Source organism: Zootoca vivipara, chromosome 6 (genome assembly GCF_963506605.1).
Source record: "Zootoca vivipara chromosome 6, rZooViv1.1, whole genome shotgun sequence".
Lineage (NCBI taxonomy): Eukaryota > Metazoa > Chordata > Lepidosauria > Squamata > Lacertidae > Zootoca > Zootoca vivipara.
The window spans coordinates 431,732-453,808 of NC_083281.1; the positions used below are offsets into that span (position 1 = coordinate 431,732).

Consider the following 22,077-nt stretch of genomic DNA (forward strand, 5'->3'; position numbering starts at 1 on the left):
ATGCAGGGGGAATCTCAGCTCAAGCATCCATGACAGATGGACACCCAACCTCTGCTTAAAAGCCTCCAAGGAAGGAGAGCCCACAACCTCCCCGGGAGTCCATTCCAGAAGTCAAATACTCGTGGGCAAGTCCCACCTGGGTGGGAACCTATTACGGGGCAGCCAGCTCAACTCAACCAGCGGGATGCAGCCCCAGGGCAGCCGCCAGGTCGCTCGTCACCCTGGAAGCCAGCCTGGAGTGTTCCCTCGGTAGCATCCCTGTTTTCTGACCACTCTTCCTTTCCGGCAGAGCCCCCCCAAGTCGAGCGAAGCCAGCACAGACAGCGTCAAGGAGAACGCCGGCGGAGATTCGGGCTCGGAGTCCTCGTCCCAAGAAGCCACACCCGAGAAAGGTACGGTCGCTGGCCTCCCTCTTCTCCCCGTGTCCCAGGAGCCGTCCGCTTGGGGTCCGTCAACTCATGAATCACATGTGCCAAAGTCTGGTGGGTTTTGGCAGCTACGCTCTTCCTTGACCTGGGTGTCAAAGCAGGGAGGGGAGGAACCGTTGGTGCTGTGACATTTCAGAGCCCCTCTGTGCCCTTCTCTGCCCCGCCACCAACCAAAAACGTGGCCTATCTTACTATAAAAGAAAACTTTATGAAGATGTTATGCACCCCCAGCAAATGGGCCAAAATGTACAAAACCAACTCAAATTTATGCCGGAGGTGTAGAGAGCTAGAGGGAACGATGTACCACGTGGTGGGGTGGCAAAAATAAATAAAAAAAGAGCTTTTGGGAACTTATATATAACAAATTTTAAAAATGGTTTAAAGCAATGTTTATCAAAAAAGTATATGGAAGCCTTCCTCTTAGGCATGATGGCATCAGACATAACCAAGAGAGAAAAGGATTTTTTTGGTACACAACTGTGAGGGACAGAACATACAGGCAGGTCCCTCCCATCTTAAGCAGCAGCTCATCACCCAATGGGAGCGCTAGTGGGGAGGAAGAGATCTCCAGCGGAGATTCAGGAAGTGGTGTCCGAGGCTCAGGCAAGGTAGCGGAGCCCATGCCCAGTGTGGGAAGGGAAGTGGGAAGCAACGGAAGGAGACCAGTCCCCCCGACCCCGGAACTGAGGAGGAAGCGACGGGGGTGGAGATTCAGTATTCCTAGACTACTTTGCTGGAGGAAAACGCGCGAATCTCCATTCGGAGGTTCTGACCCCTAACGGACAACATGTACATAGTACTGCTCTGCACTGTAAATAATCAGCACTAAATAAAAGCATGAAAAGACAACGCCTGGAGGAGTCATTACTCTAGAGTAGCCACCAACACGCCTGTGACAACAACAATAGCAGCGAGAATGCTGATTGCCAAGGGGTGGAAAGGAGGTAAGGCCCCATGGAAAGAGGAGTGGCAAGTTAAACCGCTTGAATACATGGAACTAGTGAATAGGATGGAAAAGCTCAGGGATCGGCCAAGCCAAAAGTTTAAAAAGGAGTGGGAGATTCATAGGCAGTATTTAAAAGAACATTGTCCCCATCTTAAAACTGTGGGATGCTTTGAGTAACTCTCGGAATTGCATACGGTATAAAGAACACAAATAAGATATAAGACAGACTAAGTTTATTGAAAAATAGAGCCAAGTAGGAAGGAAGGAAAGAACCCACAGCAAGGAGGTCGGAGGTTGATGGCTGAAATGTTTTTGTGTTTTTGTGTTGTACTGTTTGCTTTTTTGTGTGAGTTATGTTGTTATTTTATTATTATTATTATTAGTGTGTCTGTCATTTTTAAACCAGAAAAGATTGAATTTTTATAATAATGATGATGATGATGATGATGATGATGTGGCCTATCCGTTCTCCAGCCAACAACATTTCAGAGTCGCTGGCCGAGTCTGCTGCAGCCTACACGAAGGCAACGGCCAGGCGGTGTCTTCTGGAGAAGGTGGAGGTGATCACGGGGGAAGAAGCCGAGAGCAATGTCCTACAGGTAAGCAGCAGAAGCGGGCGGGGGCAACGTCTGCATCCCAGCATGCCATCTCTGCAGGGACCAGCCCATTTGCAACCTTTGAGACAGTTTGATTGGTCGAAAGCACAGCAGCTTTCAGAAGTGCCCTTCAATCCTGATTAGGGAGAAGGAGCAGGCTAAACTGTACAAGCATAATATAATATACTCTATAATATACTGTACTAAATATAAAATAATATACAGCCGTACCTTGGCTCTCGAACTTAATCCGTTCTGGAGGTCTGTTCGACTCCCGAAACCGTTCAGAAACCAAGGCGCGGCTTCCGATTGGCTGCAGGAGCATTTCCCGGAAAACTGGTGTCTTATTTATCCGCTCAGCGGTCGTGAAAGCAGGAAAAAACTTTGGCTCGGGTGCCGAAAAGATGTTTGGGGCTCCCACCCCATATCTGCCTTGTGCTGCCTCCTGAAAACTTGTTGTCAGAGTCCTTTGCTGCATCACAGTTAGCACCTTGGGGGTTTAGCAGTGTATGTGTAATGAATTTTTATTTGATTTTCAAAAATATATCCATGCAACAGAAACAATTCTGAATCTAATTATCAAGATTGAATCTCCTGACTCCCCCCCCATCCCTTCCATGGGTCCCTTTGAATCTTATTTTCAGCTGCATATCACCCCTTCTCCAAATTCTTGTCTTCCTAACTTATCCATCCATTCTGTACATTACAAGTGCGTTTCAAACCCTGCTAATGCTTACAGTGATCTTGTATATAAATCCTAAACTTTGCCCCTTCTTTTATTGTCTTCTTGATTTCTGAGCTTCCCAGTTTGGCCTAGTCCATCCACTTGGTTTGTCATTCTGAGTTAGCACCTTGTTGACTGGCGGCCCCTGTTTCCCTTGCAGCCTCATTCACGCCAGTCTCTGCGCTCTGCGCATGCTCCAATGTCCTTTTCCTGCAGATGCTCCTTGCTGCTGCCGCCTTCTGCGCTGGTCTTTCCTCCTGCAGCTTTCGATCTCTGCTGCCTTCGCTGTTAACGTTCTTCAGCCCCTTTCCTCTGTTGCAGATACAATGCAAGTTGTTTGTCTTTGATAAGAACTCCCAGTCTTGGGTCGAAAGAGGCCGGGGACTCCTGAGGCTGAACGACATGGCTTCCACAGACGACGGGACGCTACAGTCGCGCCTTGGTAAGAGCAGGTGCAGAGAGCAAGCCCCCGGGAACTGGGGGCCGCAGCCGGGGGCCACATGGGGAAGGGTCTGCCAGGGGAAGCATTGCAAAGGCCAGCCGGCCGTTGGGGCTGAGCAGGACGGACACACACCCCAGAGATAGAAGACTTCCGTAGAAAGATATTGATATGCCACTGATTCCAACTGAAACAAGGAGGGGCTTTCTGACAGCAATGATGGCGATGATAATAAAGTTTATGCCCCACCCACCTGGCTGGGTTTCCCCTGCCACTCTGAGCGACTCCCAATAGAATCTTTAAAAACGATAAAACATCAAACATTAAAAGCTTCCCTGAACAGGGCTGCCTTCAGATGTCTTCTAAAAGTCGGGTAGTTGTTTATTTCCTTGACATCTGACGGGAGGGTGTTCCACAGGGCGGGCGCCACCACCGAGAAGGCCCTCTGCCAGGTTTCCTGTGATCTCGCTTCTTGCAGGGAGGGGACCACCAGAAGGCCCTCGGGAGAGGGGCCCCGGTGTCCAGGGTGGAGACGCTGTGATCCGAAATAAAATGCCTGGTTGCTCGTTTCAAATTTATCTCTCTCTCCTCAGTGATGAGAACGCAAGGCAGCCTTCGGCTAATCCTGAACACCAAGTTGTGGGCTCAGATGCAGATCGACAAAGCCAGCGAAAAGAGCATTCGAATCACAGCGATGGACACAGAGGACCAAGGGGTCAAAGTCTTCCTTATATCGGTAAGGGGGGGTAAGGCGCAAGGGGCAGAGGCGGGCGGCGCTGGGAGTGGGGTCCACAGGCCACATGGGAAGCGCAAAGAAGCACAGAGTGATGCGTGTTGGGGCAGAAAGACTTGCGCCCATGCTCGGGGTGGTGGGGTCTGGACCTGGTGGAGCCACCACAAACAAGACCTCGGGGTTGTAGCTGATTAGTCTTGAGGAAGGGGCAGCCGATTTGCAGGAAATATTCTATGACCCCCAGAAAAGAGACAAAGCACATACTGTATTTCTCCGTATATAAGACAACCCCTATTTTTGGATCCCAAAATTAAGAAATAAATAATTGCAACATTCCATGTAGACTCCCAATTTCAAACTTAACAAAATTGGCGGGAACCATAGTATTATACACGGAAAAATACACGTAATTTTGTATCCAAAGGAAATCTTCAATATAAATTACAGTGGTACCTTGGCTGTCAAATCTAATCCGTTCCGGGGGTCCCAGAACTGTTCGGAAACCAAAGCACAGCTTCCGATTGGCTGCAGGAGCTTCCTGCACTCAATTGGAAGCCACGTCGGACGTTCGGCTTCCAAAAAACGTTCGCAAACTGGAACACTTCCTTCTGGATTTGCAGCATCCAGGAGCCAAGCCCTTCGGAACCAAGGTACCACTGTATGAGAAAAGGCACACACTCCATGCTAGGGGTCATCAGGAAATGAATTGAAAGCAGAGCCGACAAGATCGCAATGCTGTTGACAAACCTTTGGGGCTCTGTGTGCTCTCCTGGTTGCCTCACCTCCCAAAGGATGTTGTAGGGTTGAGGAAAGGGCGAGTGGAACGATCCGAGGGAAGGTTGTGCCCTTTGGGACGACTTTGAGTGCAAGGCCTGGAAGGAGGAGGTAGAGGAAAGTCTGTCCCTCTACGCCAGGGGTCAGCAACCTTTTTCAGGAGGGGGCCGGCCCACTGTCCCTCAGGCCTTGTGGGGGGCCCGGACTATATTTTGGGACAAAAGAATGAACGAATTCCTATGCCCCACAAATAACCCGAAGATGCATATTAAATAAAAGCACACATTCTACTCATGTAGAAACACGCTGATTCCCGGACTGTCCGTGGGCCGGATTGAGAAGGCGATTGGGCCGTATCCAGCCCACAGGCCTGAGGTTGCCTACCCCTGCTCTATGCTAACATTGAGAACTCTGGGACTTACAGTGAAGCTGCATGTTGGGAGGTTCAAGGCAGCCCTCCCTCCCTCCCTTCTCTTCCTTTTCTCCTTCCTTCTCCTTCCTTCCTTCTCTTCCTTTTCTCCTTCCTTCCTTCCTTCCTTCCTCCCTCCCTCCCTCCCTCCCTCCCTCCCTCCCTCCCTCCCTCCCTCAAGCAGCTCAGAGCTAACCTAGGGAACTCCCTCCCTCCCGCAGGAGCCAGTGCCAGTGATGGGCCCTGACCTGGGTGTCTCTTTTTTTGGCTGCTTCTATCTTTTTTTTTATTAAAGATTTTCTTGATTTACAAAAATCTGTGCAATGTCTCTCGTAATGTTTTTATCAATTGGTTTCATTTGTTGAGATGGGGAAAGGTGGGTGGGGGAGGGGTCGGGTGGCGATGTTTCTATTTTGCTTAATATATGTGAGGGTTTTGTCAGCTTCACTTGTGCAGGTTCTCTGTTGTTCCCTTGTGTTCCTTTGGGGGTGAGAGAGGTTGGGGTTGGCCTAGGGTATGGAACAGCTTGCGTTTGGTGCCCTCCCGCCACCCACTTTTGAGAGCGAGCCGTTCTTTGCCCCGCAGGCCAGCTCTAAAGACACGGGGCAGCTCTACGCAGCCTTGCACCACCGGATCCTGGCCTTGCGGAGTCGGGTGGAACAGGAGCAGGAAGCCAGCAGCGCGGCGCCCGAGCCCGAAGTGACCCAGTCCAACGAGGAAGACAGTGACGACGACGTCCTTGCCCCGTCAGGGTCGCCTGGAAGTGGTGAGCAAGGACCGCGGGAGGCCAGGTCTCCCTTTTCCAGGGGCCTTAAGCATCTCCCACATTTTGTGGCGTTGCATTTTCAGTTTCCTAGACCGGGGGCTTTGCTAACGGCAGAGGAGGTTTGAGGGTGTTTATTTCTACCCTGCCAGTCTGGCTGGTTTCCCCAGCCCCTCTGGGCGGCTTCCCACAAAATATTTTAAATACATGAAAACATCATTCGTTAAAATCTTTTCTAAACAGGGCTGCCTTCATGTTAATATTCTCCTTCCTCACTCACGCTAGTGAGCTGGTAGCAGACCACATTGGATTCGTGAGAATCACTTGAGGGAAGCAATCCATTCTGGATTTGTTCCTGGTAAATCCCCTTTTAATTCCCTCTCTTAAAACAACAACGACACATTAATCTTCTCTTAAAGCAAGGTTGACTCACTTTCAGTCCACAGTGTGATCCTGGAGGAGGCAGGCTTTAGCTTGCACAGGTGAAACTCAGAAAATTAGAATATCGTTGAAGAGTGCATTAATTTCAGTAATGCAACTTAATATTTTTTTCTTTTTCTTTTAATTTTTACAAATGCTTTCTTTTGGAAATTCCACAGTAATAAAACAAATAGTTACAATGATACAGTGGTACCTCGACATCCGAATGACTCGACTGCCGAAGGTTTCGACTTACTAAGTTGGCAAACCCGGAAGTCTTTTCGCCGTGTGCACGTTTTGCGCCTGCGCAGAAGCAGCGCGTGCGGTCAGCGCATGCGCAGAAGCACAAAATTGCACATGCGCAAAACAGACGCTTCAACAACCAAAGGATTTGACTTATGAAGAGCGCTGCGGAACGGATCACCTTCGTAAGTTGAGGTACCACTGTACAACAATAAACAAAAATAAACATCACTATTACGTTTCATTAATTACATTCCATTTATAATTGACCCGCCTAATGACAAATAATTACATTTACAACAAATAAAGGCTTGACATATCTTGCTTTGTATGTCATGCATCTATCTCATATATTGGTTTCACCTTTTAAATTGTGTTACTGAAATAAATGCACTCCTTGACGATATTCTAATTTTCCGAGTTTCACCTGTAGGTACCGAGAAAAGTGTGGGTTCATCTTTATGGCCCAGGACCCTCGTACTTACGGGACTGTCTCTCCCAGTATGCCCCGCGGAGGACCTTAAGGTCCATAAACAGTAATACCTTAGAGGTCCCGGGCCTGAAGGAAATCAGAATAGCCTCTACTAGAACCAGGGCCTTCTTAACACTGGCACCGACCTGGTGGAACGCTCTGTCTCCTGAGACCAGGACCTGCGGGACCGGATTGCTTTCCACAGGGCCTGTAAGACAGAGTTGTTCCGCCTGGCATTTAGCCTGGAGCTAATCTGATTCCCTCCCCCATTTTCCCTTTCTTTTTCCCTTTTATATGAGGCTGCATTTTTTAATTTTTAACTTAATTTTGATGTATGTGGTCTTGTTGTTTGAGTTGTATTTTAATCAGTTGTTTTATATTTGGTGTTAGCCGCTCTGAGCCCAGCTTTGGCTGGGGAGGGCGGGGTATAAATAAATTATTATTATTATTATTATTATTATTATTATTATTATTATTATTATTATGAATGAGCCCAGGTGCTGCTGCTCAGAGCCAGCACACGGCAAATTACATCAAGATAGAACAAAAAGAAGAAGGGAAGATGGCTGTGTAACCGGCCCTTTTATGGGGTCTCCCCATCTACCTGGTCACACACAGAGGAAAGATGCTCTACACCAGGCATCCCCAAACTTTGGCCCTCCAGATGTTTTGGACTACAATTCCCATCTCCCCCGACCACTGGTCCTGTTAGCTAGGGATCATGGGAGTTCTAGGCCAAAACATCTGGTGGGCTGCAGTTTGGGGATGCCTGCTCTAGACCAGGTGGAACAGAAAGTCCTCCTGGCTGGACCAACATCCCCCTGTCCACTCTAGGCAAACAGGAAGTGTTGTACTTGACTGCTTTTGGGGTGTTACATCCCACAGAGTGTCCCCCTAAACCTGTTTCGACCAAGTTGGCCATTTTTCGTGTGCAGGGAGGGATTACGTTCCGAGGCACCATGCGCATGCTCAAGCAAAAGCTCATATTATTGGGGGAACCCCGTCGAAAAAGCCTGGAAACTCCCTCTAAAAACCATTGGGAAACCCTTTTTTAAAAACCCACCCTAATTGCTCCCTTGCAACCTTGCTCAGACTCCCAACTCTGCACAGCCTTCACAGATTGATGCAACGCTTTGCTGATGCAGTTTTTTGTTCCGTTTTCATGTTCTCTTGGTCCTTTTTTGTGCCGGCTTCACAGCGAGGCCTTGGAGGCGTGTATACGGGGGGGGTTGTCTGTTACCATATTTTGTGGGTTTTATTTGCATGTCATTTGGATGTATTTGACAGCTGCAGAAAATTCCTAACGAAACGTTAGGGACAGGGGGGGGGGGACTCTAGTCGCCTGGAGCCGCTCTGGTCTCTCTAGGTGACCACCAGTGGCCGGTTTTGCAGCACCTCCTTCTCTCCCCCCCCCCTTGCAGGTCCCACCAACGAAGGGGACGGGCAGACAACGGGCGGCACATAGCAGCCGCAATCCGCGCTGCCGGCAAGAGCCGCCGCCCCCCGCCGACACCACCGCCCTCTTTGCAGACCCCCCTCTTGTGGGGCGGGGAGGGACGCCCTCCCTCCGACCAGCTCTTGCTCCGGGCAGCGACGGAAGCGCTCGAGATTGATGAACTCTGCACATCCCAGTTCTGGGTTTTTTTTTTCTTTCCCCCCTTCCTCCCCCATCGTGAGTTGGACTTTTGGGGGGGCGGGGCAGGGGGGCGAATCTGTTGATTCCATATTAAAACAAGAAAACAAAACGCAGCGGACTTTGGACAAAACAGGCTGAATGTGGTTTTGGGACATGTAAAAAAAGAAAAAAAATGCTCATCATATTGATGAGTCCAGGGAGGAGAGAAATCCCCTTTTCCTCCCTTCCTCTCTCTGCCCCCCCCCCTCCACACTTGGCGAATATTTGAGGGGGGGAGGCACCTTGAGACTTGCCACGACTTGCCCGATTCTCCTCTTGGCAGCCCTCGAGGCCTGTGCCGCAGGCGAAATCCTTCTCCACACGGAAGACTCTTCTCTCCCCCCCACCCCCCATTTGCCGTTTTCCCTCCTCTTTTTCTTTTTTTTTAAAAAAAGAAAAAAACACTTGCCCCGGCAGAAGAATCTTTCGTCCGACGGACATCTCTTGTCGTGTTTTCTCCTTCCTTGCCTCATCCCCAAACATCCACCCAATTGTGGCTGACGCGGAGAGACGCTTTGCTAATTTTTTTGGAAGGGGGTGTCTTTTTAAACTCTGCCTTTCCCCCCGGTTACATCTCACCAGGCCAATTCCTTCCTCCGATTTGTTGTGACTATCATTACTACTGGTTTGCCTTGCTTCAGTCGTGGCATAAACTATTCCTTGAAAGGTAGCCCCCCAGTTTTGAACTGGATTATCCATCTCTCTTGTGCGTCGAGCAAATTGGGGGGGGGGACCTTTTCTGTTCTTATTTAAGACAAGCAAAGCTATCCTACAAAATTCCCCTCAAATTTCCTCCTGGTCTTGTCACGGCGCCAAACAGCCGATTTGTAGGGTGAGGAGGGGGCTTTGATTTGCTCTCCCCCCCCACCTGATCCAGGAATATTTGCTGGGCACGCAAAGAAAGAAAGATATACCCCCCCACCGCAAGCGTCTTTCCCCGTGATCAGCCTACCTGGCGTTTGAGAGGGGCGTGTGTGTTTATTTCTTTTCTGGTTGGTAAAAACTTGCTGCTGTGTGTTATTAATATTATTTTTAAAATCGGAACGTGCCCTGGAATCGCCATCTTTAGAACGGGGCGCGGGGGTGTGTGTGTGTCGTATTCTCTGCCCCTTTGGCTTTTTGCCGGCCAAAGATGGCTTGCACCGTCTTTTTCTGGGTTTCTAGTGAGCGGCGAAGATGCCTCCGGGTTGATACGGAGGCAGCCTCGAAGTGCATGTGGCCGGGAACTGGACATCGCACCCTTCAGGCTCTGGACGGGGGCGCAAGCGGGATTCAGGGGGGAACACGCCCATCCACGGAGTACAGTTGGAAAAGCCGGCAGCTACCCCTGCTGGGCACACGGTTCCCAAGTAAACAGGGCCGTACCTGGTGGGGAGCCTTGGTGTGGCTGAACTACGACTCCCAGAGAGCTCTAGTTCAGCAATGCCCAGAAGGCAAAAGGGTGCTCTTGCCCCTTGAGCCGAGGCAGCCCCAGCTCCTGCCATCCCCCCCCCCCCGCAGGACAGCTCCTCCAGTGCAGGCAGTTTCCGCCTCTCCAAAGAGCGACAACTGTCCCAACTCTTATTTTTAAAGCCCTTCAGAGAAAATTGGGTGGGAAAATCTGGTCCTCAGTGCTAAAAAGAGACTTGCAAGGTGTGCGTTTACGCAGGCATGGCAGGGGGGTGTCCACTTCCTTCGGACCCCCAGAGTCCTGAGGGCTCCCCCGTTTGGGTGTCACACGTGCGAAAGGGTTTGCGAGAGGGCAGCGCTCGAAAGGAGAGCGCCTTCCAATGGTTAAGGTTGCATTGAATGTGTTTAAACAGTTTTCCTCCTGCAGAGTTCATCCTTTCCGGGGGGGGGGGGTTATACACACACATATATATCTGGCAGCTATTTATGGATGTGGTTTGGATCCGGACACAAGTCACTTGCAGCGAAAGAAGAGGAGAGGGTGGATGGGAAGATGAATTTTTAAAATAATTTCCTGTTGCACAGTCTCCTGTTTCCTCTGCGTACTTTAGCCAGTCAGAAAACACCTGTTCCCCCCCCCTTTTCTCTCTCCCCTCTGGTCCTGCGTTTTATTATTGCTCCCTTATTCCTCTCCCCAGTGTTGGAGGAAGGTTGGCTGGGCCAGAGACAAGGCTGCGTTGAAACTTTTCCCTTCCTTCCCCCCGTTTTCAACGCTCCCAACTAGCGACAAGTTGAAAAAAAACCAAAATACAATTCCCCCCCAAAAAAAGGCAAAAGACCCAGACAACGACCCCTGTGTTTTGGAAGATTTCTGTACAATTGTCATATCAGATGTATTTGGGAATTACATTAAAAAAAAGAGACAAAACTTGTAACAATAAGTCCTGCTTGCTTGGCTGGCTTTTTCTTCCATTCTCGCTAAATCTTCCAGGCGGATTTCACCATGCCCACGAAATATTCGTCGCTGTCGATGGAAGCGCTGACTGCGCTGTAGTAGTTCAGGAACTCCTCGGCCGTCACCTGCGAGTACGAAGAGCCTTGAGGGTTTGCCCTCTATTCGACACGCATCACCCTCATGACCATTTATTCCTGCCTTGCCAGAGGTCAGACTAGAGGACCTTTGGGATACCATCCACCTCTGCAGTTCTCAAATTCTAGGGTGGTCATTACAGAAGTACTAACAAAAGTTGCATGCCTCTTTTCACCCATAGATCTCGGGGCACTTCTCGGCGTAAAAATACAAGGTGATTGGGTGGTTTCCAACATACTGTATATAAAACCACAATAAAACATTACACCTTAAAAGGTTTCCCTGTACAGGGCTGCCTTCTAAAGGTTACAAAGTTATTTATCTCATTTATCTCTGTGACATCTGATGGGAGGGCGTTCCACAGGGCGGGAGCCACCACCGAGAAGGCCCTCTGTCTGGTTCCCTGTAACTTCACTTTTTGCAGGGAGGGAACCGCCAGAAGACCCTCGGAGGTGGACCCCGGTGTCCAGGCTGAATGATGGGGGTGGAGACGCTCCTTCAGGTCTACAGGACCTAAGCCGTTTAGGGCTTTCAAGGTCAGCTCAGAAACATCCTGGGAGCCAATGTAGGTCTTTCAAGACCAGTGTTATGTGATCTTGGCGGCCGCTCCCAGTCCCCAGTCTAGCTGCTGCATTCTGGATTAGTTGTAGTTTCTAGGTCACCTTCAAAGGCAGCCCCACGGAGAGTGCATAAAAAATGGCAAAAAAGGCAATCACGGGAATATGTAATCAGCGCAAAAACAAAACTATACTGTGATAAATCCCTGAAACGAGATTTTGATAAAGTGAATAATAATAAGAAAACTAAACTAATAATGGTTCAAAAAAACAAAATTAGCTTAAATCTCCCAAAAGAAACGATATAGAAAAAACAAATTTCTCAAAGAAACCTCTAAATAAAGTAAACCTTGACGGGGTGCCTGCTGAGTGACTCGTTTCTAAGACTGACATTATAACATCACAACTAGGAGAGTTTTTACAGCCCTCTACCTAATCTTTTTCAAATAGCTATGATATTCATTATTTGAACTGTCTCATAGGATTAACTAACCTTTGGTTTAAACAAAACTAGAGTCTTATTTTGGGGGAATTTACCCCAGACTGTGGTGTAGCTTTCAGTTCTTTTCAGAGTCTACAGTTCCTGTCTAGTTTTTGATAAGAAAACCTCAGCCCCTAAATTTTTTTCTTTTGATGAAACAGATAGAGATTTTCCAGTGAAACAAGAATTGTTTTTTTGAACAATTATTAGTTTAGTTTTCTTATTATTATTCACTTCATCAATATCTCATTTCAGGGATTTATCACGGTACAGTTTTGTTTTTGCGCTGACCACATAGAGCGCATGGCAGTAGTCCAAGCGGGAGAAAACCAGAGCATGCACCACTCTGGCGAGACAGTCTGTGGGCAGGGAGGGTCTCATCCTGCGTACCAGATGGATCATTTATTCCTGCATTGCCGAGGGTCAGACTAGAGGACGCTTGGGGTCTCATCCGGCTCTGCAGTTCTAGGATCACCATTATCTAATTACTAACTAGGCTTCTATACCTCCTTTCACCCATAGATCTCAGCGGTTCTCGGCATGAGGTGAAAAGCAGCCAGGTTTTTTATGTCCAAGCAGGGCGATCTGTGGCCCCTGGGTTTTGGGGCCCCCAGGGGCCAGCAGCTAGCATGGGCAATGGTTAGCGATGCGGGTGGGAGGAGCGGCAGCCAAAACTGCAGCTTACTCCATCCCGAAGGACCTGAGAAGAGCTGTGCAGGATCAGGCCAGTGGCCCATCGAGCCAAGATTCCCACATTGCTGGGGGTTGGACTAGATGACCCTGGGTGTCCCTTCCTCTCACCTTCCCATCCTTATCGTCCGGGGAGTCAAAGCTGTCCAGGAAGGAACGGAAGACCTGCTCCTCCGTCCACTCGCCGCTCTTGAACTTGGGGTGGCAGCGGCCGTTGTAGACCCCACGAAGGTCCTCCACTGTCACCAGGCCATCGCCTGTCCGGTCCAGTTTTTGGAAGGCTTGCCGGATGACCTCCTTCCTGGCTTTGGACATGGGGGGCTGGGAGGAGAAGGGGAGAGAGAAAGAGAGGCAAGGCGTTGTTTTCTGCTTTTGAAACTCGCTCCTCTCTGTCCCAGGTGTCAATGGCAAATGCTCAGTGGAGCCTCCACAACCAGGAGCAGTCTACCCTCAATGCCAGTTACAAAGGGGGTGTAACAAAGGAAATTCCCTGTACAGTATTGCAAAAATAGATGAACTCTAAACTACCACAGGCAACATGCGGCTAATAAGAATATGTGTGTGTGTGTGTGTGTGTGTGTATAGATGATAGATAGATAGATAGATAGATAGATAGATAGATAGATAGATAGATAGATAGATAGATAGATGATGGATGCATGAACCAAATTAGAACAAACAAGCAAACAAGCCTTTCAACAGTCACAATCCAGTAACCTTGTGATAATAGAATCATAGAATCATAGAGCTGGAGGAGACCACAAGGGCCATCCAGTCCAACCCCCTGCCAAGCAGGAAACACCATCAAAGCATTCTTGACATATGCCTGTCAAGCCTCTGCTTAAAGACCTCCAAAGAAGGAAACTCCACCACACTCCTTGGTAGAAAATTCCACTGCCGAACAGCTCTTACTGTCAGGAAGTTCTTCCTAATGTTTAGGTGGAATCTTCTTTCTTGTAGTTTGAATCCATTGCTTCGTGTCCGCTTCTCTGGAGCAGCAGAAAACAATCTTTCTCCCTCCTCCATATGACATAATAGAAGTGCCAAGTTTAGAAACTCTTAATTAAACAGAAAGTATGTAATAGAATCGCAGGGAATGAGAGTCTGTCGTTCATTGAACGGAATTGGATATTAGTTACTAATATTCTTAATATCCGTGTCTTGCCTGTGATTGTTTAGAGTTTCTAAGTGGGGGCAGGAGGGTGGGTGGGCGGCAGGGAAGTATAAAGGAGGTTTTGCAACCTTTTTAGTTCAAGGAAAACTGGGGCAATGGGATGCAGGCTTTATAACAAAGGGCGCAATGAAATAAAACACTCGTAATACAAGTAGAATTGGCGGTAATACACCGAAGCTGAGCATTGGAAAATTTGGGATGGATAAAAGGAAGAACTTCATGAAATGCAGAGTTACAACAGCGGAACTCCCTGCCACAGGAGACATGGACGACCACCAACTTTGGAAAGAGGGTCAGACAACTTAACAGAGGAGGGTGTAGCTTCTAAGCTCTCCCACCGCAGTGGGCTGGGTGCTTCTGAATTCATTCATTTATTTCAGTCGTACACCACCCTTCGCCATGAGATCCCGGGGGCGGTTCACAGATTAAAATACAAGGATTAAAAACAAGGCCCACTGCAGAGGGTTTCTGCTGCTGCGACATATAAATGGAGCCTCCATGGATGGAGGCAGTCTACCTTAGAAAAGCGGCAAACAAAACTCGCTCACCCGCAAGGCCTCCAGGAACTCGTCAAAGTCCAGCGTGCCGCTCTGGTTCTTGTCGCAGGAGGCGAAAATCTCCTGCGCTTCGCCCCGTTCCAGGGGGACCCCCGCATCGCGGAGCCCCTGCACAAATTCCTCCAGGTCCAAAGTTTTGCTCCGGTCGTCGTCCATGACCCGGAAGAACCTGCGAGAGGAGAAAAGGAAGGTTTTGCTTTTCTGTGAGATACTTGCTGTTATTTTCCCATGCATAAGAGTATATTTCCCCCCCCAAAAAAATTTATGTTTAAAATTGGGGGTCTTATACACAGAATGTTGCAATTATTTATTTCTTAATTTTGGGCTCAAAAATGGGCCATTGTATACATGGGGGCGTCTTATACACGAAAAAATGTGGTATTTTATTTATTTCCTATATTCCTCTTGAGTGTAAAAATTAACAAACCTCAAAGCAGTCTAGAGAAAGGATGAAACACTTACTGGTGAAAACAGTTGTTTAAAATGTTTGCAATTAAATTTAAATCGCTAAACTAGGGGGGGGGCATTAAAACACATGCCGATATGTCTGGACAATGGTTTTCAACAGTGCTTTTTGCAGGGGGGGGGGGGCGTGTATCCCTAAACATTTTATGAATCATTTGTACTTTGGTCCATTTACTGTATTTATTTTCCCCGATTTGAACTACAAAATGGTGGTTTTCTTGAGTCAAAACATTTTTTTAGGGGGAAAAAGCTCTGGTTTTCAGCAAGAAATGAGTAACGGCTGTCAGACAGAGCGTATGTCCTTTACGTACCTGGCCAGCCCCTTAATCCCAGAGGCTCCTCTTTCCAGACACTTTGCCCGGAGTTTCGCGATGGCACCCGTCTCCATTTTTACCTCGGTGCTGGGAAAGTCTGCGGAGGGAAAAAGACACCCAGGGTGGATCGGGCCCTCGCCCTCTTCCCTGTCGGCCTGCTCAAATGGGTTGTAATTAATGGATTGCACCCAATGTTCAGTCATTGCGGGCCCACGGAGTCTTCTCGTATAATCAGAGTTTGGAGGGGATCCCTTGGGGTCATCCAGACCAACCCCCTGCAATGCTCGGGAGCAAATGGTCCCCGAAACACCTTCGCTGCCATCAGCTGTGGTTAGGGTGCTGTCTAGGGGGCCAGAGTATTTTAGAATACAGGGGTGCCTTGGTTTTCAGACTTTATCTGTTCCAGAAGTCCGTCTCAAAACCAAAGCACTCCAAAAGCAAGGCGTGCTTTAATCCGTTCCAGACTTTTAAATACAACCCCTAAAATAGCAATTGAACATGAATTTTACTATCTAACAAGACCGAGCCTCCAGGATGTTGGAAAACTCCCCGTCCGCCAGCTCCCTCCTTCCCAAACCACGTCCACCTTCCTTCATTGATCTTGGCTTCGCTCCTCTGAGATCCGTCTCGGACCACGACCCGCAATTCCATCTTGGACGGGGCTGAACCACAACTTGGTTTTGCAACCTCCACTTAAATCTCCCTCCTTGGCTCTTTGGGGAATTAAATTTAAGACTTCTTTCGGCTGAGATCTAACCGGCCAGAGCATCCCGAGACCCAGGGGAGATGGGAGGACATTGCAAAAGCCCTCTGGCCTCGTGCAGAGTGCTCTCCTGGACTTTGACTCTGCTGCCAGGATGAGGCAAAAACTTACTTCCAACTTTCAGGGTGAAGTAATAAAACCCCTTTAAATTCCATGGGACTATTGGGAACAGTTTAGAGAGAGCAGTTAAAAGGACATTATTACTGGGGTGGTTTTTTTTTGCAAAACCTCCTACCTGGGTGTGTTTCGTCTTCTGCTTCCTGGAGGTGTCTGAGCTCTGCCTGGCAAACGTCCTTGCACAGAGCTGGCTGTGATCCTGAGTTTGCTGGCAGACGTCTCCATAGCAATATCCCCCGGTTGCCAGGAGGCGCCTTCGGGGCCGGCTTGGCAGCCCAAGGGAAGGCCTGGCAGGCAGGCACAGCAGTTGGCAGAGCAAGGGAGCCCAGCCTGCCACGTAAAAAAATAAAATGAGAGTGTGCCACGTCGCGTTGGGAGCCCTCGAGGATCCTGGTGGCTCTTGCAGGGCCAGGGAAAATAATAATTTGTGGGGTGGCACAGAAGGGGCAACGTGAAATTTCTAAGTGGGCACACTGAGCCCCATGCATTGCAGGGGGTTGATCTAGATCTAAATCCAACTCAATGGTGTAACTTTGGAAAATGTCGATCACTTCTCCTACCTGGGCAGTTTATCTTATCTTTCCACAAGGGCCAAAACTTATGCCGAAATCCAGCATCGCCTGAGCTCTGCGAGTGCAGCTTTCTCCCGATTGAAGTGCAGAGTGTTTGAGGACCGGGACATTCGCAGGGAAACCAAAGTGCTTGTTTACAAAGCTCTTATACTACCTTGCTATGTGCTTGTGAAACATGGACCACTTATAAACGCCATCTCCAATTCCTTGAAAGATTCCGTCAACAGGGTCTCCGGAAAATTTTACACATCACTTGGGAAGACAGGTGGACTAATATCAGTGTACTGGAAGAAGCAAAGATCACCAGTGTTGAAGCGATGATTCTTCAACATCAACTTTGCTGGACTGGTCATGTTGTGCGGATGCCTGATAATCGTCTTCCAAAGCAACTACTCTATTCCGAACTTAAAAATCGAAAGAGTAATGCTGGTGGTCAACAAAAGAGGTTTAAAGACTCTCTCCAGGCAAATCTAATAAAATGTAGTATAAACACTGAAAACTGGGAAACACTGGCCTGCGAGTGCTCCAGTTGGAGAGCAGCCTTTACCAAAGTTGTCCTGGGCTTTGAAGACACTCGAACTCAGGACGCTAGGGAGAAACGTGCTAAGAGGAAGGCACGCTTGGCAAATCCACACCTGGATCAGCTCCCGCCTGGAAACCAATGTCCCCACTGTGGAAGGACATGTGGATCCAGAATTGGCCTCCACAGTCACGGATTCACTTTTGAAAACTGTGTTTATGGAAGACAATCTTATTTGGCTACAAGGGATCACCAAAGAAGAAGATAGTGCCAAGATCTTCAGCTAGGTTCCTGCCAGTCAGGGGGTTGGGCTAGATGGCCCCTGGAGGTCCCTCCAGACGCTACCTAAGATTTCAGAAAGGAATTCTAATGATAGGAGTCTAGCCATGGGTAAAGAGGGGTGGGTGAGCTCCGTATTTTGGGGTTGCCTATGGTCCAAGCAACAAGGAAACGGCTTTGTAAAGATGCAGGTTATTGTTTGATAAAGGTAAAGGGACCCCTGACCATTAGGTCCAGTCGTGACCGACTCTGGGGTTGCGGTGCTCATCTCGCATTATTGGCCGAGGGAGCCGGCGTATAGCTTCCAGGTAATGTTGCCAGCATGACAAAGCCGCTTCTGGCAAACCAGAGCAGCACATGGAAACGCCATTTACCTTCCCGCTGTAGCGGTACCTATTTATCTACTTGCACTTTGACGTGCTTTCGAACTGCTAGGTTGGCAGGAGCTGGGATCGAGCAACGGGAGATCACCCCGTCGCGGGGATTCAGACTGCTGACCTTCTGATTGGCAAGCCCAAGAGGCTCAGTGGTTTAACCCACAGCGCCACCCACGTCCTCTTGATAATAGTACAATAATGATAATGATAATAACAATAATAACTTGTTATTATTCTGCCCCGCTCAATCTGGCTGGGTTTCCCCAGCCACATTGGGCAGCTTCCAACAAATACATTAAAGGAGGAGCAAACCCAGACCAGAGGTTCATTGTGAATAATACAATCATAGAATCCCTCTTCCATGCAAGATATTTGAAGATATCTCCTCCCAGTCTCTCCTCTTTCCCAGGCTAAACATGCCCAGCTCCTTCAACCGTTCCTCATCAGGCTTGGCTTCCAGACCCTCGATTTGGGGACGGCACTCGGGGACTGTGAAGCGGGTCAACTGGACCCCCCTTGCGCCGCTGGCTGGCACAGACGCCCCTAAACTGCTGGGTGCAGATAAGGGTCTCAAGAGGGGAGAGCGGATCCAGCTTTCCTATGGTAGCATTGAGTGGCATATACTTTGCTCCGCCCACTTCCCTTTTGGCCACGCCCACTTCCCAAGTGCGGCCCCCTAAAAGCCTCCCCACGAGAGCATGCAGCCCCTGAATCGAAAACAATGCGCTTGGTAATTTTGTCTTTTCGCGACGCTTTCTCCCAGGAACAGACAGGAAGCTACCTGGGCAGGGATTTCCGAGATCCCTTTTCCCAAAGTTGATTTTTACATTGGCTGCTTTCCGAGACCTTGAGGACTAGTGTCTTGTTTTCATTTCAGTTTTTCCTAGAGGGAAATACCCAACATCGCCCCTGAGCACGAGGCTGGTCGGCTAGGAATGAAGACTCGCAAAGCACACAGATCCCGAGTATACCAAAATAGGTTTATTATTTGGCTCTAACGGAAGAGGAACAGTTTTAAATAGAGGTTTCCGGTGTAACAAAATCCCCAGTTATAGGCACTTGAAAGTGAAGCCAGGCGCACAAGTTTGACCTGGGAACGTGGTAACAGTCGTGGGGCAGAAATGGGCTGATTCTGCGCTCATGGCTATAAGAACACAGTCTGCCTCTCGAACTCTTGGTTGATGAGTAAGTCAAGGAAATGGGTACAAAAAACAGAAATGGAGCCATAAAAGCACGGAAGTTGGAAGGGGATCCCAGTGGTCATCTAGCCCAACTCCCTAGGAATGGAATGGAAGCGAAAGAATCCCTGACAGATGGCCAAGGGAAGAGAATCCACCACCATCCAAGTCAGTATTGCTAGCACGGACCGGCAGCCGAAGGCCGGGAGCCCTTGAGGTCCTTAAAAAGAAACAAAGCTAGTCCTCATTGTTCGGAACCGAAGGGCCGATTGAAGGCCCTTCTTTCCTGTTAAGACACGTCTTTGGGGGGGGGAAAGGAACGTTATCTCCCATTAGAAGAGGGTGAATAGGAATCTAGAATGCTGCACTGATACCAGAAGCCCAGCACAAAGTTTCCAGATCTCATGGTCTCGCTGGTTCAAACCAGGACACGTGAAATGGCCTTGCATCAAGTTGGAGGGGGTTGAGCCTGGGACGTTCTGCATGCAGGGCACGCGTCCGTCCGTCCCCACCCTCTTTTTAAAACTAAAACCAAGCTTCTAGACCTCATGGCTCTCAATAAAGGCTGCGAGAGGAACGTAAGAAAGTAGCCTCCTCCAGTCCTTGTGGTCTTTTTTAAACAGGCGCGCTGGGCACCTTCTGCACGCCAAGCAGGTGCTCTGACCCAATAGCTGGCACTTGCTCCCTGCACTTATCTGAGGTAGAACTGGGGGGGGGGGGGGAGAGCTGCCACTGGGACTGTAACGGCCCCCCCACTCGGTCCTGGAAAATAAGGTTGCACAGCGAGATCAGGTTCCTGTATTTCTAGGTCGGAATAGCTCAGGAGACTCTTAGGGATGCGAGTTCGAGCAAAAGATCCCTTCCCTTAAAAATATTTGGTGCTGGTGGTGCAGAATCAGCATCAGGCCCCCCACTCACCCCTGCGAGGCGGTCCCTAGGGAGGCAGTCGTCCCCCCCCCCTCGTCCCCAGAACACCCCAGAATTACTGCACTCTGCCCTGTGAGCCACGGCTGCCGAGAAATACACAAAAGTGACCCGGTTAACCTGTGGAACTCGCTGCCACAGGAGACCCCCCCCCCGTGGAAGGAAGGGGAGAAGAGGGCTCTCTATATGGCTCCTAAGCCAGGACGGCTCTGCTCTGCCCTCCAGGGGCAGCGATGCTTCTGAATCTCCAGCATTCGCACTCAGATCCGGGCTTCCCAAATGGCCATCATCCTGTGAGAAGAGGCTGCGGGAGCAAGTGAGCCGCCGATTTGGCCTGATCCAGCAGGCTTCTCCAACCCCCCCGCTTTCCAGGAACGCTCATTCATCCGCCGACGGGAAGGGGAGAGAGAAGTCAAGTCGCTAGTCCTCAAGCAATTTGTCTTTAGGTGCAGGATGAGGCCTGAGGGCGAACCGGTGATGCCAGGAGGGTGCAAATAATTCCACAATGTCCGCCTTCAACAGGGGCCGGACCCCCCCTATCCCATTCCAGACCCCCCAAACAGTGACTCGCACCCGCGCTCAGACCGTCGTCCCAAAAAGAGCTTTGTCCGAATCCTGGGGGTCGTCGCCTAGGGAGAAGTCTCTGGCGCCGTCCGGGACGCAGTTCGAGTCTGGCAAGAGGCCGCTGGAGTCCGGGGAGCTGCCGCTGCTGTCGGGCCCCAGCCTCTCCCCTTCGGACATCTGGGCTAGGAGGGTGTCCAGCACGGGCCGGCAGCGGCAGATCTCGCCCAGCAGGCGGCTGCGGTGACGGAGGCGCAGGATCAGGCCCTCCTTCTCCCGGATGACGCCCAGGAGCTCCTGCACACGGTCTTCGGATGAGCGGAGTTTCTCCTCCAGGGCAGCAATTTCCCTTTTTTGGGTGGGGGGAGAAAGGAGGAAAAGCAGCAGTGAGGTTGGGGGGTGCAGGGGATTAAGGCGCTAGTCCTCAACGTTTCGTCTTAAAAACGCAAGCTGCCGGTCCTCTTTCTTCCCACCCCGCCTCTCTCTTAAAAAAGGGGCTGGAGAAAGGGCTGCTCACTGGCAGGAAGGCAAATGTTTCCGAAGGCGGATTCTTCCGGCAGCTTTTTTTGGGGGGGGGGGGAGGGAAAAGAAGGAACACCGCCTAGTTTTGGGGAGCCTTCAGGACGCCTTGAAAGGAGAAAAGGGAAACCGAGAGTGGCTCAAGGCGCTAGTTCTCAAGGTCCATTTCCCTGCCCATCCCCTTTCCTCATTCTCCGCCCAAGGCGCTAGTCCTCATGACCTTTCAGCTTGGCTCCTTTACTCCCCAAGGCGCTAGTCCTCAAGGTGCATCTCCCTGCCATTCCTCTGGGTGCTAGTCCTCCTGGCCCTTGCCCTTGGCTCCTTTACCCCCCAAGGCGCTAGTCCTCATGGCCCTTCAGCTTTGGTCCTTCCCCCGCTAAGGTGCTAGTCCTCAAGGTCCATCTCCCTGCTCCTTCCCCATGCCTCCTTCTCCACCGAAGGTGCTAGTCCTCGTGGCCCTTCAGCTTTTCTCCTTTACCCCCCAAGGCGCTAGTCCTCAAGGCCCTTCAACTCTGGCCTTTTACCCAAGTTTCTAGTCCTCACGGCCCTTTCCCTTGGCTGCTTGACTCCCCAAGGCGCTAGTCCTCAAGATCCATCTCCCTGCCATTCCTTTTTCCTCCTTCTCCGCTCAAGGCGCTAGTCCTCAAGCCCCGCCCCCTTTTCCTACCTGCCCTTCTCTCGGCTCAGCTCGTCCATGGCCCTGCGGGTCTCCCCGTCCTTCCGTATGAGACTCTGGGCCTGGCCCCGCACGGTCTCCTCGGCGGCGGCCAGGCGCGCCTCCAGCTCGGCCACGCGCCCGTGCAGCGCCGCCAGGTGCGCGTTCGCCTCCCGGATCTGCACCGGCGTCGGCGGCGACGCGGGAGGAGGAGACGCCATGACGGCCAGACGGCGCAGCCCGAGAAGATCCGCCCACCGCCAGCGCGCGGCC

General features: G+C 50.2%; 3 protein-coding genes across 7 annotated transcripts in view; 1 reads left to right on the plus strand and 2 right to left on the minus strand.

Annotated features, from left to right (window-relative positions):
- The window catches only part of RANBP3 (RAN binding protein 3), a 33,174-nt gene extending 22,222 nt beyond the window's left edge, over nt 1–10,952 (plus strand). For 4 of the 5 annotated variants that reach the window (XM_035116996.2, XM_035116998.2, XM_060276499.1 and 1 more), the window contains 6 exons: nt 290–392; nt 1,849–1,973; nt 3,016–3,136; nt 3,727–3,869; nt 5,635–5,815; nt 8,369–10,952. In XM_035116996.2, the coding sequence (XP_034972887.1) occupies nt 290–392; nt 1,849–1,973; nt 3,016–3,136; nt 3,727–3,869; nt 5,635–5,815; nt 8,369–8,412 (717 nt within the window). In that variant the 3' untranslated portion in view covers nt 8,413–10,952. The remainder of the gene's footprint in view (nt 1–289; nt 393–1,848; nt 1,974–3,015; nt 3,137–3,726; nt 3,870–5,634; nt 5,816–8,368) is intronic. The other variant, XM_035116997.2, reaches the window with a different exon arrangement.
- On the minus strand, nt 10,877–16,484 carry CAPS (calcyphosine). Its single transcript, XM_035117042.2, has 5 exons — nt 16,338–16,484; nt 15,337–15,436; nt 14,552–14,729; nt 12,941–13,150; nt 10,877–11,091 (listed from the first exon to the last, which is right to left on the minus strand). Exons 2-5 carry the CDS (start codon nt 15,411–15,413, stop codon nt 10,990–10,992), a joined length of 567 nt encoding a protein of 188 aa, XP_034972933.1. The 5' UTR covers nt 15,414–15,436; nt 16,338–16,484; the 3' UTR covers nt 10,877–10,989.
- Nucleotides 16,485–18,928: 2,444 nt separating this feature from the next.
- On the minus strand, nt 18,929–22,031 carry VMAC (vimentin type intermediate filament associated coiled-coil protein). Its single transcript, XM_035117157.2, has 2 exons — nt 21,817–22,031; nt 18,929–20,979 (listed from the first exon to the last, which is right to left on the minus strand). The coding sequence occupies exons 1-2, from the start codon at nt 22,023–22,025 to the stop codon at nt 20,649–20,651; spliced, it is 540 nt and encodes a 179-aa protein (XP_034973048.2). The 5' UTR covers nt 22,026–22,031; the 3' UTR covers nt 18,929–20,648.
- Between the last annotated feature and the right edge of the window lie 46 nt (nt 22,032–22,077).